The 12387-nt window shown below is 39.0% G+C and overlaps 2 protein-coding genes across 7 annotated transcripts; one reads left to right on the top strand and one right to left on the bottom strand.

The window, feature by feature from the left end:
* The first annotated feature begins 760 nt into the window (after window positions 1-760).
* Window positions 761-2348, top strand: LOC306888466 (chromosome transmission fidelity protein 8 homolog). 6 transcript variants are annotated; one of them, XM_079446789.1, is made up of 4 exons: window positions 761-835; window positions 921-1014; window positions 1098-1215; window positions 1391-2348. In XM_079446789.1, exons 2-4 carry the CDS (start codon window positions 992-994, stop codon window positions 1622-1624), a joined length of 375 nt encoding a protein of 124 aa, XP_079302915.1. In that variant the 5' UTR covers window positions 761-835; window positions 921-991; the 3' UTR covers window positions 1625-2348. The 6 variants fall into 6 exon arrangements, with proteins under 6 accessions (XP_079302915.1, XP_079302919.1, XP_079302914.1 ...); XM_079446793.1 differs by having other exon boundaries at window positions 1439-2225; XM_079446788.1 differs by having other exon boundaries at window positions 764-848.
* On the bottom strand, window positions 1817-10786 carry LOC306888465 (hyaluronan synthase 3-like). Its single transcript, XM_079446787.1, has 5 exons — window positions 10735-10786; window positions 8642-9081; window positions 6487-7113; window positions 5312-5413; window positions 1817-5210 (listed from the first exon to the last, which is right to left on the bottom strand). Exons 2-5 carry the CDS (start codon window positions 8648-8650, stop codon window positions 4281-4283), a joined length of 1668 nt encoding a protein of 555 aa, XP_079302913.1. The 5' UTR covers window positions 8651-9081; window positions 10735-10786; the 3' UTR covers window positions 1817-4280.
* Between the last annotated feature and the right edge of the window lie 1601 nt (window positions 10787-12387).

Raw genomic sequence — 12387 nt, 5'->3', positions numbered from 1 at the left:
AATTTTATGATCAGCACCTGTATATATTGTATATATTATTTTTTTATTATGCAATAACAGAACAACAAATACAAAGACAAAGAAAGAACAAAAGACAATGAAGGTTGCAAACAATAATCCAAAGCATATGTTAGTTTATAAGACTTAGCCTACACAATGAAAGAGTCTTACATGCAATAGAATTACTAGAGTTTCTTAAAGAGTTTGCATACACATAAAAATCTTTCCTGAAAATAAAAATGTAAGGAGTTTTGAATGTTAAATCTAGCAAGAAATAGCAATAGATTACTAATCGACTAGATATAAGGCCTACCTATAACAAAAATTATTCATAGGCTTTAACTAATGTCATGTCAGCTTTACTGTTGTTCTTTATAAAAATATGGAATCATAAAAATATTTAAGTTAGTGGAAAACTCACATTACATCTAATATTGGGTACAATTGACATATATTTTACTTGATGTATGTTATTTTCTGGATAGAGTAAGAACTTTAATTGTATTGTCAGTCTCCAATCTCTAATAAACAATGGTATCAAAATTCATAAACAAGACTATTGTAGCAATTATATGAATTATTTAGTCAGAGACCTCAAAAATAATTAATTTGAGAACAAAAAGTTTTAGTATAACTACCCCTGAAAAAGTCAAGCTTTACGAAAGGCACTGGCTCAACAATATTTGTAGAGGAACCTCGATTGCCCTCTAGTGGTTCACGCCACCGCGGGACTTTTATTTTGAAATGTAACTAGTCTCGCACTGGCGGGAAACTTGCGTGTCCGTCATCACGGCACGCACAACAACGGATCTGAGAAGCGAGTTCATTGACGAATGTAGTATATTTCGGTGCGTTCATGTAGACAGTCAGTTGTGGATTGACGGTAATATTTGACTTGTTTATCCTTGTCAACGTTTCAGATGAGAAGGTCCACAGAGCAGGAAGAATTGTGTGATTTGTAAATCCTGACACAGAGGAAACAGATGAAGGAATGGTTCAAATAGTCATCTCGAGGTTGTTGCGAAGACCTAAGCTATGTTTTTACAGGTTATGATCTAAAAGTGCTTGTTGAAAATGGTTTTCGGTGTATTTTGCAGCAAAGCTGGTGAAGGTCCAGCTGAATGGCTGCTGGTGGAGCTGCAGGGAGAAATGGTGTCCAGACAGAATACTGGACTTGCAGGAAATCTGATGGGAGACCTGCACTTTACAAAAGAGGTTTGTCTTCAGTATAAAGACAGTAATGAAGTAATGTATTAGTCATTTCTGCAGTACTTTTTTATTCCACACTATTTGAAAGACCGTTTGGACTAAATATGGAAACGTAAAATGGAAAAACACTAATATTCATATATTCACCTATGGTAAATTTTTGTCTTGTCCCCTCTCCAAGGGTGTACCGGTGCTAATAGTCGGACACCACATCCTTTATGGCAAACAGGTCAAACTGGAGAAGCCTTTTGCTGTTCTGATGAAGCACTCTGGACTCCCTCAGGATGAAGAGGAAACAATGGAAACCAACCAAGAGAAACCAACATCTTACACTGTTTCCGCCCTCATCAAAAAAAAGCTTATCTTTAAAACCCGACCCAAACCCATCATCACTAATGTGCCAAAGAAGGTATAACGTAATGTGCCAAAGACTGATCAGCACAGAATTCTAGATTTGTAACGATATGTGAATATAAATGTTGTTTTGAATGGTGGATTAGTATCTTTGTACATTGTTGTCAGGAATGAGTAATTGACAATAACATTGAACAAAATATAAATATTATATGCAAGTGATAGGCCTCAGAAAAAGAAAATGCTCTCTTTTGAATGGAAGTTTATTGTATCAAAACATCAGTTACAAGTGTTTGCAAAAATAATTACATGGGAAATGTCCAAATTTAAAGAATCCAGCTTCTTTTGCATGTACATAAAACATAATATGTAAAGTTCATGTAAGATTAAAAAGACCATGATAGCCATTTCTAGGTATTGTTCATTGTGGAAGTACAGGTTAGCTGTAACAGACTAAATGGTGGCGTTTCATCAACACTTGAATATTTTATTTTGTGAGTAGACGTAAGCTGCCAGTGGCGATCTGTAAAACAACTGCATTTTGGTTAAAAACACTTAACCTCTTCTATTATGGATTGTGAATAATTTATTATTCTCTAATCTGTACAGTGTTATGAAAATAACTTAACATGTTTTCCATAAAATAAAGTTTCCTAGGAAAATGCGTCAGAATTCTTGCATGTTTAAAATATCTTTGAATTTTACATTACAAAAATATATATTACTTTACAATAAACTTGAAAGAATGTATGACCTGATAAATTAAAATTATTCATCTACATATTAACTGGTTGTTTGGCAGACGGCAGAGCAAAACGTTTTTTCCTACTGTAAATGTGGCTCGGTTTCTACCAGTTGTATATTGCTTAAACCCAATTTGTCAATGTATCATTTTTAAGCCCCGCACTCTGTTCCTGAGGGGCATCAGTCTTAAAAGTTTGGCACCCAGTCTACAACTCAATTGCATAAAATCTGAAAACACAGAAATGTGAACAATGCCATTCCAAGTTTGTTTGTAAACATGATATAGCTCTGGTTTCATAATTGCATTGTGTCATCGGAGTCAATTTATTTTTGCAGCCTTAAAGGATGCTGCAGTTCATTAAGACAGTTATCACATAATGCACAAGCAAAAGTGTTTCATAAACTCAAAGCTTCTCTCTAAACTTGCACACTAGCCTCAGTGTTTAGATCTCTGCCAGAGTTTAATGTATGTTTTGGGAGGAAAGAGAGCAGAAAAAGTTAGCGTTCGCATTCACGGCGAACTGCTACTGAAGTAAATCTACTAATTGTTGCATGGCTGGGCCAAAAACAGCCCACTACACCTTTGATTCATATATACTAATCTTTAAAACCACCTAACTTTGCATACCATAAATAAGTTACTTCAGTTCACTTTTTTGTATGTGTCTCTCTAGCTAACTGAACATGTTAATTAAACTAATGGGAATAATATAGTAAGTTTATGTATTACAGGAAAGGGTCGTAAGAATTTGCAAAGGTGGTCAGATTCTGTGACATCTGGCTGGCATGCAGAATTAGCTAACATACTTTTTTTTATCAATCAGTTTGGGGTGAGAAAAAGCAGTAAATATCATGACATCACAAGTCTATATGCCTCTTATGTTAAAAATGATCTCAACAGGTAATGCAGCATGAATTAAATTAAATTATAAACCTCAATAGAAAATTACTATTAAAAATGCTATAGCAAAAATGTAATGTGTTAAGTTTCAGGCAGTATAACGGGAAAATCGTTTTCATGTAATGTAACACTTTATGCTTTGAAGATCTCAAGACTGAGGGGGGAAAAAATAATTAAGTATCACTGTCCATGTTAGTTATATCACTGGTTTCACCACCTATAATGAAAGTAATAATAAAACAATTATCATATACTTCTACCAAGTTTGTTTTATAGGTAAAAAGGAGAATGGGAATAAAAATTGGTGACCAATCTTTCCTCCATTTTTTTTTATTTTTAATTTTTTTTAACCAAACACGTTGGAACAAAACATTCTAGATGCTCTAGAAAATCCTCTTTGGTTGCCTGACATTATCCTTTTCACTGGAACTGGATGTTACTTGATATTCTTGAACTGTAAACATGTACAGTATTGTAAATCTTTGTGAAGATCCATAAAATTCTCATAATAATGTTGGTTCTATCTATCATGTTACCCCACTAAAGTATGGGTAGCACCACTATGATAAAATACAGAATTATGCTGGATTGTCAGATAAAGGATGTTAAAATACTGACTGGTCTTGGCGAGCTTAGTCTCTTATGCAGGTTTCCTCAAGTGTTGGCACACACATCTCTATCCTCAACAGTTCACATTATATAGAATTATAAGTCCAAGCACCAAAATAAACCATTAACCTAATATGAGTGTGCCAGCTTAATTACATTAACTTACCACTTTTACACTAACCTTTGGCTCAACTTTTTGTTCCCACCTTGGCTGGCTGGCTGGCTGCCTGCTTATTGTGTGCTTTATAATCACTAGAAGCACCATTCCTGATTTCAGCTCATGTAAATTATGGCTCTCATAAAAAAACCCACGGTTTGAAACTTCAAGTAGCCATAGCTAACAACCGACATTCTTGGACTTGCACATGATCCATAATTATAACCAGGATTGCAGCACCAGGTAAGGACGGGGCCATTTCAAATGAGCCCTGACAGCATGTAGAGATGTTTTGGAGAGACCATGCTAGGCTTCGGCATAGGATAGGTCATACTGTTCCTCTCTTTTGTTACAGCGCTTGGCCACTATGGCCAGGTAGAGCACCAGGAGTATGAGCCAGTAACAGGCATAGAGGATGGTGCCTGCGATGAGAAGAGCCTTTTCTGTCTCACTAAAGGGCTCTTGAACCTCACAGTAAATGGTGTAAACCATGCCACCGAGCAGTATGGCTGCCCACACGGTCACAGGCACAGCCCCAATAAGGTTTACCACTATCTTTTTCCTGCCTGATGTTCCCCAGCCTGCTTTGTTAATAGTTAACAGGGCAAAGATCTTAGCAGGCAGCAGGCTCGACATGTAAAGTAGTGAATACAGCGACATGAAGATCATGACAAGCCTACCCCGCAGGAAGCAGGCATAGGTGGCTTTCACCATGCCCACCAGCTGGACTGTTAGCAAGAAGAGCAAGATGTTCCACAACCGGCCTCGGTAGAACAAGTGAATGACTGTAGCCACCAGAAAGAAGGGGAAGAATCCGGTGACCACAGATTCATAGGTCATCCAGAGGCTGTGCTTGTGGAACCAAAGGGCGTTGTAGAGCCACTCTCGAAAGTAAGACTTGCTCCAGCGGGTCTGCTGGTTGAGCCAGCGCAGATATTGCGTGGGGGTCTCGGTTTGGCATTGTGAGCGTGCCGTGAACTTGGTTTTGTAGCCGAAGCTGAGGACGCGGTTGGTGAGGTGCCGATCATCTCCGAAGCTGCACTTGCTTCCTAGGAAGGTCTGGTGGTACCAGGGCTCCAGGAACTGCTGGAGAAGAGAGTTACGATACATTCCCAGAGGTCCACTGATGCACTGCACACATCCGAAGTAAGACTGACAGGCCCGCTCCACATTGAAAGCCATCCAGTAACGGACACTGCTCAGGAAGGAGATCCAGGAGTTGTACTTGTTCAGAATCTGAAAGAGACAATGGAACTCTTGGTAGGTGTTCTATAAAGAAAACGTCTCAGTTGTTGAAAGTGACTGACAAAAATGGCTAAAATAGGCAAACGTCTCACCTGAACATCTCCTCCAACCCCACCCACTTCTGGATCTTCCTCTAGAACCTTCAGCATCTCAATGGTGCATGCTGGATCAAGTACAGTGTCTGAATCACATACCTGCAAACAAACCCAAGAGATATATACAATGATTTAGAAGACTTCTCAGCAACTTCAACTCATATACAACTCTTTTCCTTTTTACAAGTGAGGCTGATGTTGGCAATGATTGTCTGAACAATGCAAGGACTGTTGCAAAGAACTAGTGGCACCACAAACATTGGCTCACAGATGTTTCAAGGTCATCCTTGTTTCTAAAGATATCAGTCATATGTTGAACAACGAAAGGCTGATGACAGCACAGGTGTGCTCAGGACTACAGGTGAAGGGAAGACGACTGATCTTTGACCTCAGTTCTGCAAGGATTCGGATTACAGTGACATTGAGGTGACTCATGAAGAGTCACAGTAAATGGTTGACTCGCCAATATTAAAACCCAATGTTTTTGAAAGTCTAAGGGCCAGATTTACTAAAAATTGCAAATTAGTGCGGGAGTGCATTTCCAAAACAGCGCCAATGGGCATGGAAATTTCTGAAAGTGATTTACTAACAATGCACAAATTTAAAAAACACAGACGCAACATCTCATTTACATATCGACCAACACAATATACCCTGCGCAGCGCAAATTAACGTTGTCGCTAATAAGCAGAGCCAACGCTCATCAGGTGTGGGTGACCTACTTATGACACAGCAGCAAAATAGACATGCTTTTTTTGGGGCGTTAAATAATGGTGAAAATACCAGTAATTTGACGAGCGCAAATGTTAATAAACCATGTTGCATGATTCATTAATACTCCCATAAATTTTGCATCTGAAAGGGAAACTCCTTCAAATGCATATTCAATAAGGTCAGGCGCAAAAATAATTGTTCACACCTTTTCAGGGCTAATTCTTCACTGCACGTCTTTAGTAAATCCTGAAAGTACTATTTTAATGCCAAAAGACTGTTTGCGCTGGTGTTTGTAAATCTGGCCCTAAATCATTCGGCCTTCTGAGAGCAACAAGTAAGCATGTCTGGAATGGATGCTCTTTATTCCTATTATTTTAGTCGTATTATTGTGTGACCATTTATTCAGGCAGGATTCTTTGTTTTATTACATTTACGGTTTTTGTGGGGTCTAGACCTACCTGTATGTAATCCACAGTATCTCCCAGTGCTTTGAAGGCTGTATACATGACCTCCCTCTTACCGCCCCACTCTTGCATGATGCAGGAATAACGGCAGCTTCGCACCACCCTGGCCACCCGTGCAGCCTCCTCGGCATGCAACGAGCCTTTCCCTCCCCCATCCCCGTCGCAATGGTAATTCCCCTTCCACACCACACAGCCTGTCTGCTCCACTCCCCCCATCACCTCCTGGAAGATGTCCATCATGTAGCCATCCTCCTGCCGATTCCCATCCACCACCAGCACTACTTTAAGCCCAGGAAAAGAAATGCGGCGAATGCTCCGAAGACACTTGCGAAGGTAGTCCGGATCCTCCTGATAGGCTGCGATGCAGAGGGCCACAGTGCGCCGCAGGGGGTGGGGTCTGGAGGGGCCACGCATTTGCCGGTGCTCCAGGTAGGCGAAGAGGCTCTGCAGGAGGAGGTGGAGGGACAGAAAGGCACCGTACAAGCCAAAAGACAGGTGGTGCTGCTCGGTGTGGATGAACTGGTAACCTGTCACGTAAGCTAGTAGGATGGCAAAAAGCACCACTGCTGCGAATAGGGTGGTGATGAAGATCCGCACCGCAGTGCCAAAGCGAGAGGGCATCTGAAAAGAGAGAAAAAGAGATAACAATGAAGGGTAGAGAGAAACAATCACCTCCTCTCTCTTTTTCTCTGACCATTTCCTCTATTCTCCCTTCCTACCAGATATTTCTCTACAGTGGATTAGTGATGTATAAGAGTTTTGAAATGTCACAAATCTAAATATCTATAGCAAGTATCTTATTAGATAGAGACAGACACAAAGGGAGATCTAATGTAGTTCAGTAATAAGAATTTTATTTCAAATTAGAGTGAATCTTATGATGACACGAGTACCCCAAAATAAAATAAAAATTATATATATATATATATATATATATATATATATATATATATATATATATATATATATATACACATATACACAAACTTTTTAATACTTAATCTGATGAATTTATGGAATGTTGTACTTTTGAGTTTGTTTGTAATTCCTAATGTATATGTCATCTTATGTAAACATTTTTTTCAATAAATTGTACAAACAAATACTACCATGATGTATACCCTTATTTATTTATTTATTAATTAATAAAGGCATTTATTTGACAGGCTTTGTGAAATTCACTGATTATGAGAACAATTAAAATTTTGAATGTATTTATAAAAAACTTGGCAACAACTGACATTGTGACAATATTAGATTACTACAAACTCCATGTGAAACTCTCTCTCAGTCACTCTCTCTCTCTTTGCTCTTTCTCACTTTTTTTCTCATTCTCTCAGGTTAATGACTTTAATTAAAGGCTAGGCTAAGTTTGGCAGGTAATCAGTGGCACCCAGACAAGGGAACAATCCCCCCCTTTCATTCATTCGATTGTCCCCTGCTCCCCCTTTCATGAAAGAAAGAGCCGCTTCACTCAGTGCCCTTATATCATAACAGCCACTGAACTTGACTTCCACTTTTTCAAGTCACAGTAACTGACTGTTCCCACAGTTATTTACAGCTGCGCCAGACCAGTACTTAGCTGTTTTACATCATATAATTCCAAGAAATACATAACTGATCCTTTCACATTAGCAATTTGGGTTTAACTTTAAGCAATGTTAAAACTGCCAAAAAAAACAAAATATTGATTTTTGTGCTGTAATGGATTTATCTCCTTCTCATCTTGTCCTATACATTTTCCTGTGATGTGAACAAAGACAAACCGTATAGACCCTGAGGGTCAGAAAGAGACAGCAGGCATACAGAGTGGTATGTTTGACCCTAATTAGAGGAAATCTCCGGAGGCTTGTTAGCTCAGAGGGACGGGTGTGAAGAAGAGCTCCATGTCAAACAGGACACTAACCATCACTAAGTCTCCAAATACTAGAAACAAACCCACAACCATATGTGTGATGAAAGGTGTTCAAACTACAGCCTTTGATCACTAGGATTGTTACAACCAAGATTAGTGACAAATGCATTTATTTGCTGCATTGCATTCTGCATAACCCCTGTATGTCACAGTGTATGCCAGTATATAACACCTGAAAATTAATCATCTTAATTTTCAACAAATAAAAGAGGTCAGAGGTCAATGGTTACTCACTGTTGTCATGATGAAATATTCACAGCCCAGGTGGAGATCAGTTCATGTGAGCTCAATTATCTCAGATCCTTAGTTATGCCTTTAATAAATCTATTTAATTCCATAAACTGCAGGACGTTGTTCTCAGGTCTGTTTCTCTTGCGAGTAATGCTGGGGATGATCATGGGTAATCATGCATTCTCAGCCCTGACAGAAGCAGACAGGATCCAGAAGTGCTGTAGGAAATCACAGGTGCATTGCAGGTTGGTATGGCGGTGACCAGCCGAAGCCTCTTGCCCTGATATAGTCTGTATTCTCAGGTGTGGTCCAGATAGAATGAGGACTTTGGATGCAGGACAGGACACTGACAAAGGGAGGAGGTGGGAGAGGGATGAAGGGGGGCTGGGAATCACCAGGACTGAAGAGGGAGGGCAGCAGGTGAGAGGAAGTGAGATGAATGGCTGGAAGGGAGAGCATGATGTTTTTGGGTAAATTGAGAATGTGCCAATACAATGAGTGCATTACAATTGAAATAATGATCAAATGAGACTGTCAGATACAGAATACATGTTTAAACAGCATTCTCCACAACATGTGTGATGTTGTTATTGGTGTTATAGCTATTCAATGAAATGTCTTGGCTTGCTATATTGGTAATGGGTCAGTGATATGTTTTTTTTTTTTTTTTTGCCCTGGGATCTATTAAGTGATTCAAAAATACATTCAAAATATAATTCCTTTAACAATGTAAATGACTTGAATAGATTTCTTTTATGATAAACATGGCTTCGGTTTCTTAAATTTTGATTAATTAAATTTGGATACTTTTTAAATTCAAAATTGTCCAGGTAGTGTAACTTAACGGAGATTCTAAGAAATAAAATAAAATAAATACAAAAATAAGGAATGACATTCAAAAATATATATAAAAATAATGTTAATATTGTTAACATTTTTTAATGTTTCATAATATTTTAATAAATATATTATTTGAAATATTATTGATATTTTAAAAACTTTCATATGCCAAATCAAAGTTAATGTGGCATAACCAACATAAGGGAAGCTGTTTTGTCACGTGACAAAAAGGCAACCACCATGTAAACAAAAATTAAATTTTTAAATTCAAAATTATATTTGGCACATTTTTTAACAGGATTTTAAAATGATTTCTCCTTATTTGTCATTGACCCTAATAAAGATAACATTTAAATATGATAGCTTTAGAGAGAAATGTAGAAATAATAGAAATCAAAACAATAAAAGAAAACACTAGGTGGCACTTCCATCCAAATCCAACACCCGGAGTCATGTATTTCTCATGTTTTAATAATTTAATGTTCACATTCTGTTACATAAAACTGATTTAAAAATAGTGAATTTGCTGGGATAATATGCAGAATCATTTTAATCCTGTTAAAACTTAATAAAACACACTGAACTCATGTAATATTTACAAAGTCTTTTTTAAATTATGTGCTGGGGTGAATCTTGAATATTTGCTCATTATTCTGGTCCCAAACAAACTGTACAAACTCAGAAGCATTTTTCAAAACTCTAACCAGACCCTTGTGTTGTCAATGTAATGTATGATGACATGGAAAGCTAAACAGACGTCATTTTCCTTAATTGGACAACAACCCTTAAAACACAAATTCTGAAGCTTTCCTGTTTTACCCTGTCCTGCTGCCCCCTAATTTACTCACCCTCAGGGCACTAACAAGGGTGCCAAGAAACAGAGGGCCTTATTCCACTAGAACTAAGTTTCTAATTACTACAAACACACATATGAGATCTTAAAAATCCCACACATTCCATCGAGTTCAATACTAAAAGCTATCCATAACCATTTGTTTTAAGTTATTTAGTGCAGCAGGGATTTTTTTAGTACCTCGTACAAACACAAGCTTACAGTAGCCTATTTGTGCAAAAATACACCTACCCACCCAACCAAAAACTCCATGCTTTGACTCTCTCAATTTTAGTATCACACACACATACAACCACACAATGAACACATGACAGAGCTCTCAAACTACATGATTTCATTTTTCATCTACTCCCACAATACATAGACACAAGATTAAACTCAAGTTGAATTAAACGTCTCTTACCTTCCCAGCCCCGCAGCTGTGACGGTGGGCTCTCTCTCTCTCTCTCTCTCTCAGTCTCTCTGAGCCGGTGTGTGTGCGCGAGTGTGTGTCTGCCAGGCGTCTGCTCCGCTCCTCTCCACCACAGTGGAGCACAGCACCGTCCTTGTTCAGCCTCCTGCTCACACTACATCTTTATTCCAGCCACACTTAATTCAGGAGATCCCTTTTCCAAAAATACAGCACCATTACCCTCCTCCTCCTCTGCTTCCCTCCCCCTCTTTTTGTGTCTCTCCCTCCCTCTCCTCCCGAGGCATGAAGGCCTCTGCTATCAGCTGTGAATTAAGTTCTCACCTGGTGCGAGGAGGCTGGGGGTCCGCCGGTGGACCTCATGCCTCTGTGTCGGTGCTGTACTGCAGTGGCATCGTTCTGCAGTGCAGACCGAAATCCTTCAAGGTCCCTTCGCTGTGCTTTTCCTCCTTCTCTGCAGTGCAGCCAACCTTCAACAAGACTCGGGACTGTTTGAGCAGGCACCCTCTTCTCTTGGCTACACACACACCCTCTCAATGCATCCTTTATTGGGTTATTTATTTATCTATCACCCCTCCCTGCACCCCTTCTGCTGGCAGCCTGCAGGTCCAACACCGGCTGATGAAGAGATCTGCGAGAGAAGGAAGAGAAAGATAGACTGCAGCAAGATCGGACATAATCAATATCCACGGCAACTCCAAACATTCCAATCTCAGTTGTGTCTTCCTCCGGCACCCAATGAAAACTTGCTCTGTTTTCAAAACGATTCCTCCGAAATTCACCGGCCAGGTAAAACACGCTCATGCCCTTTTTCTTTCCGACTCTGCTGCATGGCAAGAGGAGTAATTAGCGTAATGGCTCTTTCATGGCTGAGTTGCAGTCGTGGGAAGGTTGTGGGGAAGGAAGGTGAAAGTGTGACTCTCCATCGGCCTGGCTTCAGTGCTGCGCAGTGGCGTCACTGATTTACCCCTTACTGTGGAAACGTCTTTGGATCCTAACCAGAGATGCAATTATAAGAGACACCTTAAGAGCCTGTGAGGTTTTAAAGTTTATGACTTCCAACCGGGCAGCTGAACATTACACAGTCATTATATTAGCCACACACATCCTGAATATGGCTTTAAATACAAGTGCAATAAACAAAACAAAAAAAGTTGACTTATCAAAACATGGACAAAATCCATTCTCTCTGACTCTTAGAATTAAACAGGCTGTTCAGTTTTGCTATTATGCCTTTAAGGCTGCAATATAAGCATTATATTTATAGGCAAAGTGAGCATCCCTACTTTGCCATGCTTTGCAGACAGCTGAAATGTACTGTCAGGTGTAATATAATTTACACTAATACATAGAGTAACCGCTCCATCCATCAATAACTGCCTTTTCGCAAAGCCTGCATTGAATTATGACAGAATCACAAAATAATGCAATTCAATATGGTAGTTTACTGTATCACACTGAAGAAGGCCCAAAACATGCATTTTTCCTCTTTGTGATAAAACAAAAAACAAAGAATAAACTCAGATTTTTGCACATTAATCACCATTGAGGTTTTTTAATGCAAAGTCACAAAACATTCCAAACTAAAATGTTAAAACTGGACTAAAACGATCAAGGATACTTCCAATTGTTAGCATCCTTCGGAGG

The sequence above is a fragment of the Barbus barbus genome (assembly GCF_936440315.1).
Source record: "Barbus barbus genome assembly, chromosome: 22".
Classification (NCBI taxonomy): domain Eukaryota; kingdom Metazoa; phylum Chordata; class Actinopteri; order Cypriniformes; family Cyprinidae; genus Barbus; species Barbus barbus.
This window is presented reverse-complemented; position numbering and strand designations above follow the sequence as displayed.